This window comes from Microcebus murinus, chromosome 26 (assembly GCF_040939455.1).
Source record: "Microcebus murinus isolate Inina chromosome 26, M.murinus_Inina_mat1.0, whole genome shotgun sequence".
Classification (NCBI taxonomy): Eukaryota; Metazoa; Chordata; class Mammalia; order Primates; family Cheirogaleidae; genus Microcebus; species Microcebus murinus.
The window spans coordinates 14,641,345-14,660,589 of NC_134129.1; the positions used below are offsets into that span (position 1 = coordinate 14,641,345).

At 36.8% G+C, this 19,245-nt stretch overlaps 2 protein-coding genes across 15 annotated transcripts in view; one reads left to right on the top strand and one right to left on the bottom strand.

Moving 5' to 3' along the window:
- Positions 1 to 19,245, top strand: part of CLOCK (clock circadian regulator) — a 107,994-nt gene that overhangs the window by 80,946 nt on the left and 7,803 nt on the right. For 10 of the 12 annotated variants that reach the window (XM_012758244.3, XM_012758250.3, XM_020285303.2 and 7 more), the window contains 11 exons: positions 2,277 to 2,359; positions 2,568 to 2,674; positions 4,427 to 4,574; positions 5,129 to 5,204; positions 7,154 to 7,295; positions 7,884 to 7,984; positions 8,522 to 8,611; positions 11,328 to 11,480; positions 12,299 to 12,508; positions 13,191 to 13,396; positions 17,812 to 18,055. In XM_012758244.3, the coding sequence (XP_012613698.1) occupies positions 2,277 to 2,359; positions 2,568 to 2,674; positions 4,427 to 4,574; positions 5,129 to 5,204; positions 7,154 to 7,295; positions 7,884 to 7,984; positions 8,522 to 8,611; positions 11,328 to 11,480; positions 12,299 to 12,508; positions 13,191 to 13,396; positions 17,812 to 18,055 (1,560 nt within the window). The remainder of the gene's footprint in view (positions 1 to 2,276; positions 2,360 to 2,567; positions 2,675 to 4,426; positions 4,575 to 5,128; positions 5,205 to 7,153; positions 7,296 to 7,883; positions 7,985 to 8,521; positions 8,612 to 11,327; positions 11,481 to 12,298; positions 12,509 to 13,190; positions 13,397 to 17,811; positions 18,056 to 19,245) is intronic. The other 2 variants (XM_012758253.3, XM_020285305.2) reach the window with 2 other exon arrangements.
- The window catches only part of TMEM165 (transmembrane protein 165), a 72,585-nt gene that overhangs the window by 19,569 nt on the left and 33,771 nt on the right, over positions 1 to 19,245 (bottom strand). The window contains exon 6 of one of the 3 annotated variants that reach the window (XM_075997875.1): positions 10,619 to 11,124. The exons of 1 other annotated variant lie outside the window; for it this stretch is intronic. In XM_075997875.1, the coding sequence (XP_075853990.1) occupies positions 11,057 to 11,124 (68 nt within the window). In that variant the 3' untranslated portion in view covers positions 10,619 to 11,056. Of the gene's footprint in view, positions 1 to 10,618; positions 11,128 to 19,245 lie in introns of those variants that run through there. One more of the 3 variants, XM_075997874.1, reaches the window with a different exon arrangement.

A 19,245-nucleotide genomic window follows, 5' to 3' on the forward strand; every position in this document is an offset into this window, starting at 1 on the left:
TTAATTAAATAATTTATTTTCTGGGCCCAAAAAGCAGATAAGATTAGTAGGGAAGTGGGAAGTGAAATAGAAAAGGGGCTAGAAAGAAGGTAGGCTAAAATATAAAATTTAAGAAGATCCCCTAGTACAGGACGAAATATTGAATTAGTGGTTAAAAGATCTTAAACCAGTCTTACTCTGCTTGTTTTGAGCTTAGGAATTAATAGCATTGGCTCACATTTGAGTGCTTACTATGTGCTGTTTATTTTATATGCATTATCTCATTTAATTTTTATAACAGCCCAATGAGATAGATGCTATTGTGATGCCCATTTTATATTATAAGGAAATTGAGAGTTAGGGAAGTTAAGTTACTTGCCCAAAGTTTCGGCTGTTAGTGATAGAACTGGGACTTGATTCTAATTCTTTTCCCCTCAAAGCCCAAGCTCTCAAATATTACATTGTGATACTTGTGGTCAATTTGGTATGACTAGAGTGGAAGGGTAGGGATAGTGAAAAGTCAGGTTAGAAAAGTAAGCAGTGGCCAAAAGTGAAATTGGTTTCTTTCTTTGTGGTTTATTTCTCCGTGCTGCAGAGATTTTGGCATGAGGAACCATTGAAGGTTTTTATGCAGGGAGGTTATGTAATCATATTTGAGTGTTGGTCAGGTGATTGTGGCCCCAGAAGAGAAGATGAGTTAAAGGACAGGAAGACTGGTGAACACTGTAGCAATAATGGGAATCAGTGATGGCAAGGTCCAAACTAAGGCACTGAAAATGGGTGGGATGGAATAGATTTTTTAAATACTTGGTGAAATTGAAAGGATTTAGTAGTGACCACTGAGACGGTAAAAGGTAAATATAAAGGAGTCAGTTGTGACTGTTGGATTTCTAGACTACACATGTAATATGTCCATCAATGAATGGGAAATTGTGTAACTGGGTATGAGGAGTAGTAAGGCAATGAGTTCGGTTTTTAGGACATGCTGAGTTTGAGATGTGTGGGGATATCCAGACAGTTAGAAATATGGAAATATAATTTGGAAGAGAGGCCTGAATTCAGAATTAGGGTTTATAGACGTGTGAGTGAATGGAAAATGTGTAGAGTGAGAAGTACTCACCCAGAAGCCTGCATCTAAAGGTTATTTATTACCACATTTTTTAGTACTAGAAAATTAAAATGTGTTAAAAATTTGTTTGTTGGCGTGGATGTGGAGAGAGAGGAACACTCCTACACTGCTGGCGGGACTGCACACTAGTTCAACCTCTGTAGAAAGCAATATGGGGATACCTTAAAGCAATACAAGTAGATCTACCATTTGATCCAGCAATCCCACTACTGGGCATCTACCCAAAAGATCACAAGTCACTTTATGAAAAATATACCTGCCCTCAAATGTTTATAGCAGCACAGTTCACAATTGCAAAATTGTGGAAACAACCCAAGCGCCCATCAATACATGAGTGGATTAATAAAATGTGGTATGTATACCATGAGTACTATTCAGCTTTAAGAAACAATGGTGATATAGCACCTCTTGTATTTTCCTGAGTAGAGCTGGAACCCATTCTACTAAGTGAAGTATCTCAAGAATGAAAAAACAAGCACCACATGTACAAATTGGTATTAAGGGATTAACCCCTAAGTGGACATATAGGAATAACATTTATTGGATGTTGGGCAGGTGGGAGGAGGGCAGAGGGGATGGGTATATACAAACATAATGAGTAAGATGTGCAACATTTGGGGGATGGTCACAGTTGAAGCTCTGACTCAAGGGGTGGGGCATGGGCAATATATATAACCTTAACATTTGTATCTCCATAATATGCTGAAATAAAAAAAAAAATTGTTGGCCGGGCGAGGTGGCTCACGCCTGTAATCCTAGCTCTCTGGGAGGCCGAGGCGGGCGGATTGCTCAAGGTCAGGAGTTCGAAACCAGCCTGAGCAAGAGCGAGACCCCGTCTCTACTATAAATAGAAAGAAATTAATTGGCCAACTAATATATATATACAAAAAAAAAATTAGCCAGGCATGGTGGCGAATGCCTGTAGTCCCAGCTACTTGGGAGGCTGAGGCAGGAGGATTGCTTGAGCCAGGAGTCTGAGGTTGCTGTGAGCTAGGCTGACGCCACGGCACTCACTCTAGCCTGGGCAATAAAGTGAGACTCTGTCTCAAAAAAAAAAAGAAAAAAAAAATTGTTTAGGGAAAAGTTATCCAACAGTGACTTATATGTCTAGCAATATTTAGTATTCTAAGAACACAGAAGAGTATTTTAACTGTTAATTTATTTGTAGGAAATGTGCACTGTTGAAGAGCCCAACGAAGAGTTTACATCTAGACATAGTTTAGAATGGAAGTTTCTGTTTCTAGATCACAGGTAACTCAATTTTTAAATTCCATAAAAAGGTAATTGTCATATAAATTTTGAAATTAATGGATTTCAAGGACAAACTTTCTTTTTGATGAAGGCTTTGAAACCTGTTATCCATTTTTCTAAAAATAAAGCCCCTCAAATTTGATTTCTAGTTGGAGTATTTGTTATTATGGAAAACCTTATAATACTGATTGTTTTATGTGTAATGTAGGGCACCACCCATAATAGGATATTTGCCATTTGAAGTTCTGGGAACATCAGGCTATGATTACTATCATGTGGATGACCTAGAAAATTTGGCAAAATGTCATGAACACTGTAAGTAGATTTTAATATTTCTGGTGATAACAACTGTCATGTCCTATTAATGGAAAATCATAAAATACAGATTTACTTTTTTATTAGGTGTTGGAAAATTTTACATTATGGGTATAACCAATCTGGTAGTGATCATAGATCAAGTTTAAATTAAACATATTCCCATTTTACATATTTCAATTTATAATATTAAGTACAGTTTTATAATATGGCATCTACTAATATACCTTGTTCTGAAATGCATAAGCTCTGAATTTAGAGTAAGAGTAGATTCCTTTGAAAATTATAATAGTATATCAAACTTTTAGAGTAGTAGTTCATAAATTTTGATTTCCAGGCATGGTAATAAGTCTTTCCAGGAGCTTGGTACACATTTGGAAAATCTGTCTTAGAAAGCTCATAGTAAGTGTTCTCTGTTACCTCCTGTTTGTTATAGTTGTCAGCAGCAGGAGTGTCATCATTTCATTGTGCCAGGCACTATTCTAAACACTTCACATATGTTATTTCCATTATTCAGCATTATTATCTTTCTTGAGTAGACTGAGACACACAGTAAAGCCAAGTAATTCATCCACAGTCCCATGGCTTGTTGGTGGCAGCCACAGGAATGCAGTGTAGGCCTACCCTTTTACAACATGTATTCATTCTTTGTTTTAGAGGTTTATTTTAATGATAGGTTTTATTTGGTTCTCTGATCCTTCCCTCAAATCCTACCCTCTTAAGTGTTCTCTAAAGCCTAATTAGTTATTTAAGACACTGTCATGATATCTTTTACTGCTCTAATAAACTTCTCTATATGAAAATAAACCATGTTGTATAATCAACTATATGGAACAATTTCAGAGTAAAGTCATTTCAGCACAAAAGAAAATATTTTCACTATTAAGTGGTGTGGGCATTAAGTACCACGGTGTCATGAAAAGACTTGCACTTCTATTTAACAAGGTGGCTAACTTTGGACAGTGAGCTAATGTTTTTAAGCCTTGGTTTCCTCATTGAGAGAGAGAGAGAGAGAGAGAGAGAGAGAGAGAGAGAGAGAGAGAGAGATTGCCCATCAGCATTTCCTAAAGTTTGTTCTGCTGAACGCCAGCCCTTTAAACAAGGACTTTATACTTAAGGAAGACTAGGAAACACTTCATAATCTCTCAAAGAATCTTCGCATACATTAGCATACTCAAGGCTGTGAGAAGACTAGACACCTATTTAACAAAAAGGTTCCCAGATTAACCACAAAACCCATTTTTTACTTAAAAATCTGTTAAAAGGCTTCAGAACTTAAAATCTGTAGCATGTGTTTTGGGAACTACTGTGCTTAACAATTATTTTAAATGGTGAAGGTATGCTGATTTGGGTTAGTTAAGGTTTAAAATTAAATGCCTCAAAGATGCTGTACCTGACAGAGAATCTGGGGGCAGGGGGAATTCAGGTTTGGTTACTTATTATTGTTACCCTCATTACATCAAGCCAAGAGGAAGTTAACAGTGTTAATTCTTGAGTATTTGAAAATTTATTGTATTTGAAAAGTATAAAAGATCAGCAATGACTGGCTGTAAGTTGGGCACTGTAGAAGATTGCTTGGGACCTTAAACTAGCACTAAAGAATAGCATTTCCTTATTGATACATGTTGAAAAGCCAGAAAAAGAATTGTTTATGTAGAGTTAAATGTAAATGGTAGCTGTTTGTTAAAATACAGATTCTTCATGACTAATGATATAGATTAAAAAAAAAATACTTTTCTCTTTTCATTTTAGTAATGCAATATGGGAAAGGCAAATCATGTTATTACAGGTTCCTGACTAAAGGGCAACAGTGGATTTGGCTTCAAACTCATTATTATATCACTTATCATCAGTGGAATTCAAGGCCAGAGTTTATTGTTTGTACTCACACTGTAGTAAGGTAATAATTCTTTTAAAGAATTTCTGAGTTATGGTAACATTGTATGATGATTTTGGCAATGTAATTTTTATGCATGACTTGTTAATGAACTAGAAAGTGATCTTTTACTGATTTTTAATATATCCTTTCAATGTATTATTATATTTACTTAACAGACATTATATAGAAATAATAGTATAGGTATGATATAGATATATAATGTTTGACATAAATGTTGTGCTTTCCAGCAGAAGTTGTAACTGTAATTTATGTACCACAGTCAATCATGTAAAAGGAAACTGTAGGTAGATAAGCATGCTCTTCCTTTTTTAAGTTCCTCTTAATTTCTCTATAGTTATGGATCATTTACAGTAGTATATAAAACTAAGATACCTAGAAAAATGCAAATTGAATTAAGACAGTATACTATAACTGTTTATATAGCACAACAAAAATAGTCTAAAATTAGTAATGAATAAGTGAGACACATAACAAACACTGAATGATAGCAGCCATGCAGTATTTTAAATGAATGACCAAACACTAAAATTTGGTTTTTTTTTTTCTGTTTGTAGTTATGCAGAAGTTAGGGCTGAAAGACGACGAGAACTTGGCATTGAAGAGTCTCTTCCTGAGACAGCTGCTGACAAAGTATGTTTATAAAAGTTTTCTTAAAATTATTTAATTTCTTCCCAATGAAAGATAAGACTCCATATTAATAAGAAAATGATTTTTCAAATATTTCATTTCCTCACTTATGTCAGGGATGTGATTATATTTTACTATTTTTAATTTCATATTTGAAAAAATGTCATATGTTTCTAAAAAAATTTTTGAAGGTCCTGCCATTTAGTAATAAGAGGGTTAGAGACATATCTGATCCCAGATTAAAACTACCATTTATTAATTGCCAGCAGTGTACTTAGTTACTGGCTGGGTTCTTTAAATGAATTATGAAATGTGATTTACTCTTTAGATACCCTTATCTGGTAAGTAATACCCCCCACTTTTGAAAATACTGAAACTGGGCCAGGCATGGTAGTTTATACCACTGATCCTAGCACTTTGGGAGGCCAAGGCAGAGGATTGCTTGAGGCTAGGAATTCAAGACCAGCCTGAGCAGGATCTCACTCTCTCACCTAGACTAGAGTGCAGTGGCCCAGTCATAGCTCACTGCAGCCTTGAACTCTTGGGCTCAAGCAGTCCTCCTGTTTCAGCCTTCAAAGTAGCTAGGACTATAGGCGTGTGCTGCCATGGTTGGCTAAATTTTTTTTTTTTATTTTTTGTAGAAACCAAGTATTATTGTGTTGCCCAGGCTGGTCTCAAACTCTTGGTCTCAAGTGATCCTCCTGCCTTGGCCTCCCAAAAATGCTAGAATTACAGGTGTGAGCTACTGCGCCTGGCCAAAGTCTTTAATTTTGATGAAGTCTAGTTTATTGGCAAATCTAGTGCCATGAAACGTTTTCCCTATATATTTTCTTTTCTTTTTTTAAATTTTATTTTATTTTAGAGGTGGGGGTCTTACTGTGTTGCCCAGCCTGTACTTGAACTCCTGGGCTCAAGCTTTCTGTGTAGCTGGGATGCTGAGACTGTGGGTATGCCCCACCCAGCCTGACTTTCTCTCCTAGGTTGTCTTCTAAGAGTTTTATAGTTTTAGCTCTTAATGTTTAGGTCTTTGATTCTTTTTTTTTTTTTTTTTTTTTTTTTGAGACAGAGTTTCGCTTTGTTGCCTAGGCTAGAGTGAGTGCCATGGCGTCAGCCTAGCTCACAGCAACCTCAATCTCCTGGGCTCAAGGGATCCTTCTGTCTCAGCCTCCCAAGTAGCTGGGACTACAGGCATGAGCCACCATGCCCGGCTAATTTTTTCTATATATATTAGTTGGCCAATTAGTTTCTTTCTATTTATAGTAGAGACGGGGTCTCGCTCTTGCTCAGGCTGGTTTTGAACTCCTGACCTCGAGCAATCCACCCGCCTCGGCCTCCCAGAGAGCTAGGATTACAGGCGTGAGCCACCGCGCCCGGCCTAGGTCTTTGATTCTTTTGTTTGGAGGCAAGAGTCTCTGTTGCCCTGGACAAAGCGCAGTGGCATCATCAGAGCTCACTGCAACTTCAAACTCCTGGACTCAAGTGATCCTCCTGCCTCAGCCTCACAAGTACCAGGGACTACCAGTGTGTGCCATCAAACCCAGCTAATTTTTTCTTTTTTTGTAGAGAGGGAGTCTTGCTCTTGCTCAGGCTGGTCTTGAACTCCTGAGCTCAAGCAATCCTCCCTCCTTGGCCTCCCAGTGTGATAGGATTACAGGTGTAAGTTACCACACCTGGCCATGTCTTTGATTCATTTTGAGTTAATTTTTGTATATGGTGTAGGGTAGATTCCAACTTCATTCTTTTTCTGTTTCTTTAAATAGAGAATAAAGCCAAAACATTCTGGCTATAAAAAATAAATTTTCATTTTTTTACCTAATATATGCATAGGTACTTTTGCCTTGTTATGGATAAAAAGTGAATTTTTTTATTTTTTTTTTTGGTTAGCTAGTATTGCTAATTTGAGATTTCTGAACTAATCACAAGAAAACATTTATTTTACTCTGTCTCTGCAGAGCCAAGATTCAGGGTCTGATAATCGTATAAACACAGTCAGTCTCAAGGAAGCATTAGAAAGGTTTGATCACAGCCCAACCCCTTCTGCCTCCTCTCGGAGTTCGAGAAAGTCATCTCACACGGCAGTCTCAGACCCTTCCTGTGAGTACACTAGCTTGAAAAGCAGACTTCCTTTAAAACAATGCTTCTGAAGTGTTTGTTACTGGTATTGGCATTTTTCATCAAATGCTGCTTTAAAATTATAAGTTTTTACATTTCTGAAATACATTAACCTTTCCAGTGAGTAAGAGGCATGTTGTTCATCTTTAAGAAAGAACTAAGTTCATCAAGAAGCCTGCAAAATATGTAGGTAGTAATGTTGGTATTATTGTTTTTAATCATCGCTCCAAAAGAAAACAAACTGTTTGTTCTTTTTTTATTGTAGCGCCAGTAAGTTTGCTTTTTGAAAGTTTTTTTAGTGTCTCTATATGAAGACTTACATAATTGTCATTAAATCATTAACTCTTTACATTTTAAGTTTTCCTATGTGAGATATTTTCTTTGTCCTTAAAAAATGTTAGAAGTAATTATAATGAATGATCTTATCATCATGGACTTCACTTTTATGGAATGATTTAGAAAAATAACTCAAAACCATTTTTATTCACTGAAATGCATTTTGAGATTCATCTCTGAAAACTATATTTTATAAAGTACTAATGCTATTCTGTTTTGGGTGACTAACTTCAGCAACACCAACAAAGATCCCAACGGATACTAGCACTCCTCCCAGACAGCATTTGCCAGCGCATCAAAAGATGGCACAGAGGAGATCGTCATTTAGTAGTCAGGTAAGCTCGTTAGTGAATATTCTTCTACATAAAGATTTATTAAAAGGAAAAAAATTACCTAATCTTCAGAAATTTATTGATTCATTACCCCTCTCTATAGAGATCAAAATAGCTACTCTTATATGACATTTAGTTATTATTATATGACATTTATTCAAGATCTTTCTCTTTTTTTGTGAAGTGGTTTTTATATAATACATATCAGTCCTTTTAATGATTTTTCAGGTAAAATGATGGTTTTTTTTTTTTAATTGTGAAAAGTTAATTGAAAACTGTTTTGTATCTAAGTTCAAATACCAATTTACTTCACTTAAGTTCAGCCAACTTTTATTGAGAGCTTGTGCTAGGTACTGTAACAAGTTCCTTGAAAGATTATAGATAAATAAGGAACAGCCCTTTCCAATATAGAGGGGGAAACAAATAAAGGTAAGAAGTGATTGTTAAGTTCAGTGATAAACATATCATGTTGATATTTCTGGTGAAAGTACTTATGTATGGGAATGAGCATCGCTTCAGCATTATGTTTTTTTGCTCTAGTCCATAAATTCCCAGTCTGTTGGTTCATCATTAACACAGCCAGTGATGTCTCAAGCTGCAAATTTACCAATTCCACAAGGCATGTCCCAGGTATTTTTTGTTTGTTTGTTTGAGTTGAGTTGAATATTTAAAAATGACAAGTTGCCTTTAAGCTAATATAATTTTAAAAATATGTAATTGTAGATGCAGTCAATCTTAACTGGGGGCGTTTAGAGTATCTGGGGACATTTTTGATTGTCGTAATGATCATGGCTTACCACTGGCCCCTAGTGGGCAGGGGCCAGGGATGCTGAATACCTTTCAGGATGTGTGACAGTCTTACACAACAAAGAATTATCCTGCTTAATATTCAGTAACACCCCTCATTGAGACACTGTAGACATGAAGATATTAAAGATGAAATAGAGCTATTTGTTTTGTTCTTCCTATGGATATTGGAAGAATTTAGTAACTTTATTCATATATTCATTCATTCATATATAGGATATACTGAGTTCCTTTTGTGTAGCAAATATTACAGATGCTGACAGTACAAATATATAATATATATATATTACATATATATATATAATAAAAGACCATTATATCTAGAGGGAATGACAGATACCTACAATGCCATGTTATATTGTCTGTGCTCAAGGTATATAGGCTGATATGTGAGCACATTGCATGGACCCTTAATGCAACCTAACGAAGTGAAGGAAAATTCTCTAGGGGAGTTGTTGCCTTGCCTGAAGCCTAAAGGAGGGCTAAATGTAGAAATTTAGCAAGACCAAGGACACTGATTCCAAAAGTGATTCTTTGTTACTTTGAATCATAACTTCCAAACTCGTAATTTGATTCTTTACTCATTCAGTGCCTCAAACACATTAAAAATACTACTGAGGGCCAGGTGCGGTGGCTCACGCCTGTAATCCTAGCACTTACCTAAATTTCATAATCTTGATTTCTCACAGCATACTATCATGTAAGGTCTTTATAACATCACTGTATTGTTTTTATATTTAGTTGGCATAGTTTTTAATCAGTATCAAGTTTGCAAATATTACTTATTTTGAAGTTTTAACAGAATTTTTATGTAAATATTTAGGCATACTTTCAATATTAATCTTTAATCTCAGGATACTGAATAAGTATTTCTTAACATTTTATAGGGATATTTTCAGGAGATAAATGGTATGTACTGTGTCAAAAATATTAGTAAGCATTAAAATCTCACATTTTGTTCACTAATAAAGCCAAATGCTTTCCCTCTTAGTTCTGTGGTTTTATTTCCTGTTATCTTGTCTTCTATATTAGTTACTATTTTCTTATTTGTACTTAATAGAAATCCTTTAAATGGTGACAGTGGTACAAATAACTTTAGTTACAATAAAATATATTTGTATGACATAAATATAACATATTTTGACTAATATAAAAATATAAAGGCCTGAGGGAGTTGAGGTACTAAATTTGTAATACTTTCTCAAACCTAGTCCAATATATGATGTGGTCTAGTTATCATCAACTTCAGAAGTCAGAGTTGTATGCTTTGAAATGTAATATTCATTATCCTTAATACAGCTTTCAGGTAGGGGGATCATTTCTCACTTTTAGGTGCAGTTCACTGTAAGAGACTATTTTAAGACAGATTTCCAATTTAATGAAACTCAGCTGTTAAACTGTTTCATATACTGAATATTCATGGACATATTTAAATGAATCAGTATAGACTTAAGAGATGAATCACCAAATGTGGCTAAGTTACAAGCAGTAGAAAGTATCAGCTGCTTACTGACTCAGGTAAAACACAGGAAGTAGAATAACTATGTTTTTATTCATTCTTTCATTCATAATTGCTTAGTCTTTAAAAACCTACGTTTTATACTTGTCTGATGATAGTTTCAGTTAAAAATATGAGTGAAATATTATCGTTGGTTATCTGTCAGATTTTTGTAACTTTGATTAATTTTACTGAGGTGTACATATGGGACATTCTAGGGATGAGAGAACTTGATATAAATTAACTCCAGGTGCAGGCTGCTTTTTCAATTGTTACAGGGTGGAAATAAAGCAAGAAGTTAAATAATTTGTTATAGTAAATGGTAGCCACAATACGAGCTCAGATCTTTTAATGCCAGGGTGTAATCAGTCAAGATTCAGAAGCATAGCAGAAATTTGAACAGGAATAACATAAAAAATTAACTGGCAACAGGAATTATCTCCTAAAAGAAGTAAAGAGAATTTAAAGAATAAAGGAATAGCAGGTGTAGACAGCAGCCAGTAATTTTAAGTCAGAAGGATAGTACTCAAGAAAGGAACATACTTGGGAAACTTCCGCACAACTTCCAAACCTCTTCTTCCCCCATGCCAGGCTGAGATTCAGATCTTATTAGAGCAGGTGTGTCTGTAGCCAGTGGATGAGAAGTGCAGTAAGGTGCCGCAAACAAGGGCTTAGAGATCAGGAAGCCATCTGCTGGAGTACTGGCAAAACTCGCTGGGAAGCTGAACACTGGCACCTCTGACATAAGAGCAAGAAGGAAAAGCACCAGACTAGGAGATGGACCCCTTCCTTTGCAGTGTCGTTGCAGCACCATCTAATGACATGGCTAACTTTACACCTGCTGGCCAAGGAGAAATATTTTTTTTAAGGTCCAGCTCCAATATCACAAAGGAGAGCAAACATGGGTAGATTAGGAGCTGAGGGACATTATTGGCATAACATTTTTAACTCATGATATACTGCTCACTTTTCACGTTGCAAAATTATAAGAAGTAAGTAATTCTAAAATATGTTATACTTTTCCTATATGTGATACTTTAGTTTCAGTTTTCAGCTCAATTAGGAGCCATGCAGCATCTGAAAGACCAGTTGGAGCAACGGACACGGATGATAGAGGCAAACATTCATCGGCAGCAGGAAGAACTAAGAAAAATTCAAGAACAACTTCAAATGGTCCATGGTCAAGGGCTGCAGGTAAATTATTGTTATATTTGAATACAAACCAAGCATTCCATTCACATTTTGGATTTCTAGGAAAATTGACTTTTCTTAATTAAAAGTGAGACGTAGGAGATACATTTCATCAACTCAGTTCGATAAATACCGACTGGTTACCTACTCAATAGGATTCTACTTACAGTCTCTAGAGATAGTTCCTTCCTAAGGGAATTTTCATTAACATGCTCGTTTCTCCAGATTAATGAAATCATTATCTACCAGTGTAAATTTTAGTAAGTTTAAATCCATAATATAAAAATTGCAGTTTACATAAACATTTAGGTGCAGAATTTATAAAGCAATCCAGTAAAAGTTTTAATAAGGTACCAGAAGCTATGATTCAAATTAGTCTTATTTGACCAACACTCCAGGAGACTAGGACTTTGATAAAAGGAAACTGAGTGAAAACTACTTCTGTCTAGTGTTACAGGTTATAAATGATAGGTGATACAGAGCTGCCAGTCCACAGACTTTTGAGTAGTACTGAGTTTTTCTAACATTGGAAGTGTAAGGTTAGTTTGACTGAAAGATTGAATTTTTTTCTCCTTTTTAAAAATGTTAATAGAATTAGGGGATATTAGTTGAATTGCATTACATGTATATTTTGTATAGTGCTGAGGTCAGAGCAGTGTCCATGGAAGATTGAATTTATTGCCTGTTTTTCATTCAGAATGACCGAGTCTTGTTACTTGCTTTGAAAACTTTACAGCTTGATTTCTTTCTTTCTTTTTAATGCTCTCATTCTTTGTTTTTAATCTGCAAGGCTCATTTTAGTGTAATCTTTATTTTTAAAGATGTTTTTGCAACAATCAAACCCTGGATTGAATTTTGGTTCTGTTCAACTTTCTTCTGGAAATTCCTCTAATATCCAGCAACTTGCACCTATAAATATGCAAGGCCAGGTTGTTCCCACTAACCAAGTTCAAAGTGGAATGAATACTGGACATATTGGCACAACTCAGCACATGATACAACAACAGACTTTACAGAGTCCATCAACTCAGGTAATGTTACCGAGTACAGTGGGCTATGGAGTGTTCAGTGACTGAAATGTACACTATTGCTAAAACAAAAATAAAGCTCTATCTTATAAAATACCCTATTTTTAAATTTAGTAGTAATTAAAGAGTATATTATTGAGAGATCATTAAAATATTTTTTGCAAAATTATGTTAAATTTAAATGTTTTCAGTATTTTTACACTTAAAAAATTACAGTCTGTTTAAGGATCTAGCCTAATAGTGTCATACCAGGTTCTTGTAACTTACAGTCTACTTCCATATATTAAAAAAGTCTGAGGCTGAAGGAAGACTGCTGATAGGGAGCAGTGATGGTTTAATCAATATTCCAGAAAATTTTGGAAATCACTGTACTTCTATGACTATAAATCATGAAAAATATAGAAATGTCTGCTAGTAAGTCACTCACTTTGGGCATTTAAGAGAAATTTTTTATGTATATTGTGTATCATTCCTGTTAATATCATGCTGCTTTTCTAAAGTCACAGCTTGCCTTCCGGCAAGACATTGAAGAAGACTCCTTCATTCTCGCTTACAAGTCATTCCTTTGCAGTCAGATTTCTTGCAGAGCAGTATGTCCTGTATTGGGAGTACGATGAACAGGAGAATCATACTTCCCGAATAACTTTCTTCAGCTAATCAGTCTGTAAAATTTTGTCTTTTTCAGCAGAGTCAACAAAATGTGCTGAGCGGGCACAATCAGCAGACGTCTCTCCCCAGTCAGACGCAGGGCGCCCTCCCAGCCCCCCTGTACAACACTATGGTGATCTCCCAGCCTGCAGCGGGGAGCATGGTGCAGATCCCGTCTAGCCTGCCGCAGAGCAGCGCCCAGAGTGCTGCAGTCACCACGTTCACTCAGGACAGACAGATAAGGTAGTTGTCATATTTCATCTGGCATTTTCAAAGTAGTAGCTTGATTAATTTAAAAACAATAATTTGATTCTTAAAAGCATGATTTTTTAGTTTGTTGCTTACTGCAGCCAGTGTTCTTAGATTTGAAATAAAAACACAATGTATTTTCGCTTAAGGACTTTATAATAAAAAGGGTAACAACAGATTTTGTTTCTTGCTTAAAAAAATGCTACCGCAGTGTTGTAGGATCCACATTCTACAGATCACTGTTATACACGGTTTATGATAGGCTTTGTGTCACTGTGAAGGTTTTGTCTTTTCGATACAAATGTTAGAGTGTTTTCACGTACTAACAATGGTTAAGGTAGCTTACCTTTTTTAAGTTTGTTAAATGTTCAAAATATATTATCTCATTTAATTCTCATTTAAAAACAAATATGTTATGGTCTTTTGTTTTCCAGATAAAGAAAAGGTGGGTTTTTAATAATTTGGTCAAGGGCCTGTATAGCTAAAGGAGTGAGGAGGGGGCTCTGAACTCAAACCTTGATGTCTGACTTCAAGCTCAAGTGCTTAAACATATATCGTACCGAGTTTTTCTGCACTATTCTAGAAAAACAGCCATCTGTGCTTATTTTAGCAGGAAGTCCAAAAAGCTGACTTAGAAACAAATTTCTTGAAGAAATGCCATTCATATGTTGGGAAAGCTGTCTTTTAACAGCTATAGGATCTCTGTAGTCTTAAATTTCCTATTTTAAATGCATTTTTTAAATCTATTTTATTACAAGTAGGCTGCTACGTTTGTAATACATTTTTGCTGTTGCATTAGACAGTATAATATATTTTATGAAAATCTTGTTAATAATTTCCAGAGAGCAAAGAAGCTGCAGTATCACATAGGCAATGAGAGCAGGGAGAACTCATTGCTTCTCTTTGGAGCTAAGTTCCTGCAACTTAAAAAGTCCAACTTCTAGCTCTAATTAATATTCAGCTAGCAAGTCTTATGCATGTGCTCCATAGAATCTCAGGGGATTGTTTTTAAAGCCTGAGAAAAAGACATTAAACTAGAATGCTGCTATATGCATTTTGTAAAGTGAGCAGCTATTTGTAAATATCTCCTTTTTTTCGGGTAGAAAAAAACATTTTTCAACCAGTATTTGAAGGCCTACTTAGATGAGTATGGCATGGTCCTTTTTGGGAAAAACTAGACTAGAAAAAGCAATAGAAAGGCAAACAAATCAGTAGTATTTGGTGTGATGGATACTTAATAGGTCTTTAGAGAGGAGGTAGTGAGCAGTTCCATGGGTTGAGGCAAGCAGGTGAATAGAGTGTGGTCAAGAAACCTTCACAGAGGAGGAGAAACTTGTCCTGAGCCTTAAAGAGCTTGGCTTTGGGTGTGCATGTGGCGGGGACTCTAGGCAGACGGAGCAGTATATATAAAGCCACAGAAGTGTGAGTTAAACAAAAATAGATTAAAGAATGTCTTGTGGTGCCAGAGATGTATGAAGTATTCTTATTACATTACCAGTGAGCCATTAGGCAATTCAGATATTAACTTTAAAATTCCAGAGATATTAGTACTTAGCACTTCTGTGACTATGTGTACTTTGTAAACGTTACTTGCTTCTTTTAAAATCTTTTTTTTTGAGACAGAGTCTCACTTTGTTGCCCAGGCTAGAGTGAGTGCCGTGGCATCAGCCTCGCTCACAGCAACCTCAGACTCCTGGGCTCAAGCAATCTTCCTGCCTCAGCCTCTCGAGTGGCTGGGACTACAGGCATGCGCCACCATGCCCGACTAATTTTTTCTATATATATTAGTTGGCCAATTAATTTCTTTCTATTTATAGTAGAGATGGGGTCTCGCTCTTGCTCAGGCTGGTTTCAAACTCCTGACCCTCGAGCAATCCACCCGCCTTGGCCTCCCAGAGTGCTAGGATTACAGGCGTGAGCCACCACGCCCGGCCTCTTTTAAAATCTTTAATTCTTTTTTTGTTTTGCATTAAAGCATTTGGTTGTGGAGTATATAAAATGTATTTTATGTTCAAGATCTGGCATGGATTCAAAATGAATTATTTATAATTTTATACTGTTCTATACTTTAAACATAATTGCAGTGATATCATGCCACATCTACAGTAGGGTCATATGTCAGTTTCCTCACAGTAATGGCCAGTGTTAGGAACTAACTTCATCTCACAGAAAAGGCAAGTGGAAATAATATTGTTCCCTGAAAAGGCATCATTCTTTGTTTTTCTTTTATATGGATAGTAGAAGGATGTCAGGGACGGAAGGAAAATCAGTGAATTCTAGCACAGTGGGTAGTGTGCTACATGATAAATTCATAAATTGAGAGGACTGTTAGAATGTCATTTGGTTTTGAATTATGTTTGTAAGATACAACTTTCAGTGTGAATTTCCTCTATAAACCTAGAGTTTTTAAAAAACTACCTCATGATAGCTTTAAATTCATTCATGAACTCTGTGCTAATGTGGCAAATAAAGCATGCACCATATATATCTGACTACCAAGTACCTAGTAATTTTAGAAAAAGAAAAAAGTTCATGTATTGTTTTTATAGGTTGAACATTTTTTATTGTGGTAAAATATACATAACACAACATTTATTTTATTAATCAATCGAAAGTGTACAGTTAGGGTCATTAAGTACATTCACATGGTTATTGCCACCACCCTCCACCATCTCCAGAATTTAAGTCTTCCCAAACTGAAACTCTGTCCCCCTTAAACTCCCATCCCCCATCCTCAGCAGCCACCGTCCTAAACAAGTAACTCCCCACTCTCCCGCCCCCCAGCCCCTGGTAACCTCTGTGTTGCTGTCTGCACATTTGACTACCTTAAGTACCTCATATAAGTGGAATCATGCTGTAGTATTTGCTCATTTGTGGCTGGCTTATTGCACTTAGTAGGATGCTCTCATTGTGTCAGAATCTCCTTCCTTTTTAAGGCTAAATAATATTCCACTGTGTGTATATACCACATTTGCTTATTCATTCCCTCTGTCAGTGGATTCTTGGGTTGCTTCCACCTTTTGGCTCTTGTGACTAATGCTACTACTTTTGAATATGAGTGTACAAATATCTGTTTGAGTCCCTGCTTTCACTTCTTTTGGATATATACCCAGGAGTGGAATTGCTTTATATGATAATTCTATATTTGATTTTTTTTTTCAGGCACTGTATAATGTTTTCCATAGTGGCTGTACTATTTTATATTCCCATCAGCAGTGTACAAGGGTTTCTTCACATCCTTGCCAGCCCTGGTTTTTTCTATTGTTTTTTTTATAATAGCCATCCTGATGAGTGTGAAGTAGCTTTCATTGTGACTTTGCTTTGCATTTCTCTGATGATTAGTGATATTGAGCACCTTTTCATATGCCTATTAACCATTTGTATATCTTCTTTGGAGAAATGTTTATTCAAGTTTGACCGCTGCCCATTTTTTAATTGAGCTGACTGTTGGTGAATTATAGGAATTCTTATATATTCTGGCTATTAGCCCCTTATCCAGTTGCTCGCTGCACAAAGATCCAACTGAGAGCATTGCCAAGGAAGAAAGGAAGTTTAATGTGAAAGACGTCTGTTGAGATTATGGGAGAAATAGTCTCAAATCTGTCTTCCAGACCAATAGAGATCCTGGGCTTTCTAAGGAGGGGCCCTGTGCTTTTTGGGGCAGTTCGTGGGGAATGGTGATTCTTGGCTTCAGGAATTTTACTCTGGGGCCTTTGAAATCTCAATTCCTTTGTCTCGTAAAAATTCTGCCAATTCTGGGAAACAACTCAAAAAGTTCAAGAAGTTTTAGCTAAGGGAGGAGGAGATTATAAAAAGAACGTAATAGGGGTCATTGAAATTTGTTCATAGAGTGGCTACATTGTCAGATATATGGTTTGCAAACATTTTCTCCCATTTGTGGGTTGCTTTTCACTCTGTTGATAGTGCACAGAAATTTAACGCACAAAATTTTTAATTTGATGTGGTCCATTTTATCTGCTTTTTTTCTTTCATTGCTTGTGCTTTTGGTGTCACATCTAAGAAATCATTGTCAAATCCAATGTTTAGAAGCGTTTCTCCTATGTTTTCTTAGAGTTTTATGTTTTAGTTTTTATGTTTAGGTCTTAGATCTATTTTGAGTTAATTTTAGTATATGATGTGAGTTAAGAGTCCAACTTCATCCTTTTGAATATGGATATCCAAAAAAACCTGAGATTTTTGTCATGTTGATTTTGCTGTATACATTTTTGTTTGCTATCCCAAAGGGGATATTTAAAAACATGAAACAAAATAGGAACATAAAGCTTTTAACAAACTGGGTTGGCAGTATCATCAGGCATTATTATATCTTAGATAATTATTCAGCCCGCCGCCTTGTAGGATGTGTACCTTGTATTTTGGACTCCAACTTCTTTGTTTTCTTCTAACAGATTTTCTCAAGGTCAGCAACTCGTGACCAAATTAGTGACTGCTCCCGTGGCGTGCGGGGCGGTCATGGTGCCCAGCACTATGCTCATGGGCCAGGTGGTGACGGCCTACCCGACCTTCGCCACGCAGCAGTCGCAGTCGCTGTCGGTGCCGCAGCCGCAGCCCAATTCGCAGGACCCGCAGCTCGCTCCGGCGCAGCAACCATCTCAGGCTCAGCTGGCCCAGCCGCCGCCGCAGTTCTTACAGGTGACCCGCCCGTCGTGCTCACAGTGCAGTGAGAGCATTGAGCGAACACTTGTGTAAACGATCTGAAAAACTCACAAAAGCTTATTGTACAGTTTAAACCTCCACAAAGATCGAAAGCCCGTCCTGTTCAGCTATTGCTTTCTTCCCTTCTTCACTCTTTGGAAGACTCGGCCGCCCGGGAAAGCTCGGCGATCCGAGCTGCAGGGTGGATGGGCAGCCTGCTCCCGGCCCACCGGACGGCACGTTACGCACTGCCTGTTTCTCTGTCTTGGGCAGGGGTTTCTGGAATTTAAGCACAGGCATCTTTCTTTCTCTTTCTTTCTAGCTGCCCATCAAACTATTTTCAAAGTAGGAATTTCTTTTTATTATAATAGTATAGGTATTAAATTATTTAGTTGGAGTAAATTTTATTGCAATTCTTCAGTTATAAATTAATATCAGAGGAGAAATGCTATGGAGGGAGCAGTGTATGTCATTGTTAGGAACTTGGGCTCATCTTGGACTTCAGCTTCCAACTTTGCCCTCATTTTTACGGTGCTTTTAAACAATATTAATACCCAATCTTTATAAAAACCCAATGTAGTAGACGTTATTCCTATATAGGAATAAAGAAACTGAGGCCCGGAGAAGTGAACAGCTTGACCAAGTGACACATCCAGTAACTGGGGCAGCCCGCGCCTCGGCCGCTTCACTGCGCTGCTCTGAGGAGCTCAGCAACCCAGCGTGCAAAGGCATTTCCCGCTTGGCCCCAGTATTCACGTTTTACAGAGCTGTGCTCAAATTTTACTCTGTAAAATATAGGTCTGTAGGACATAAAGTGAAAGAACGCGCGTGGCTTGTCTTCAGACATGGATTGTTCCTATACCGTGAAACCTCCAGTTCAGATTCCTTAAATAAAATCCTGTCATACTTCCAGAAAGAAGAAAAGAAAGCCTTATAAGCATTGTCCAAAATACAATTTTTAAAGTAGAGAACAAAAATCATGTGGGTTATGTAGAATTTCAGGATCCTGTCCCTATGGACAGTGGACAACTTTTTTTTTTTTTTTTTTTTTTTTTGAGACAGAGTCCCACTCTGTTGCCCAGGCTAGAGTGAGTGCCGTGGCGTCAGCCTAGCTCACAGCAACCTCCAACTCCTGGGCTCAAGCGATCCTCCTGCCTCAGCCTCCCGAGTAGCTTGGACTATAGGCA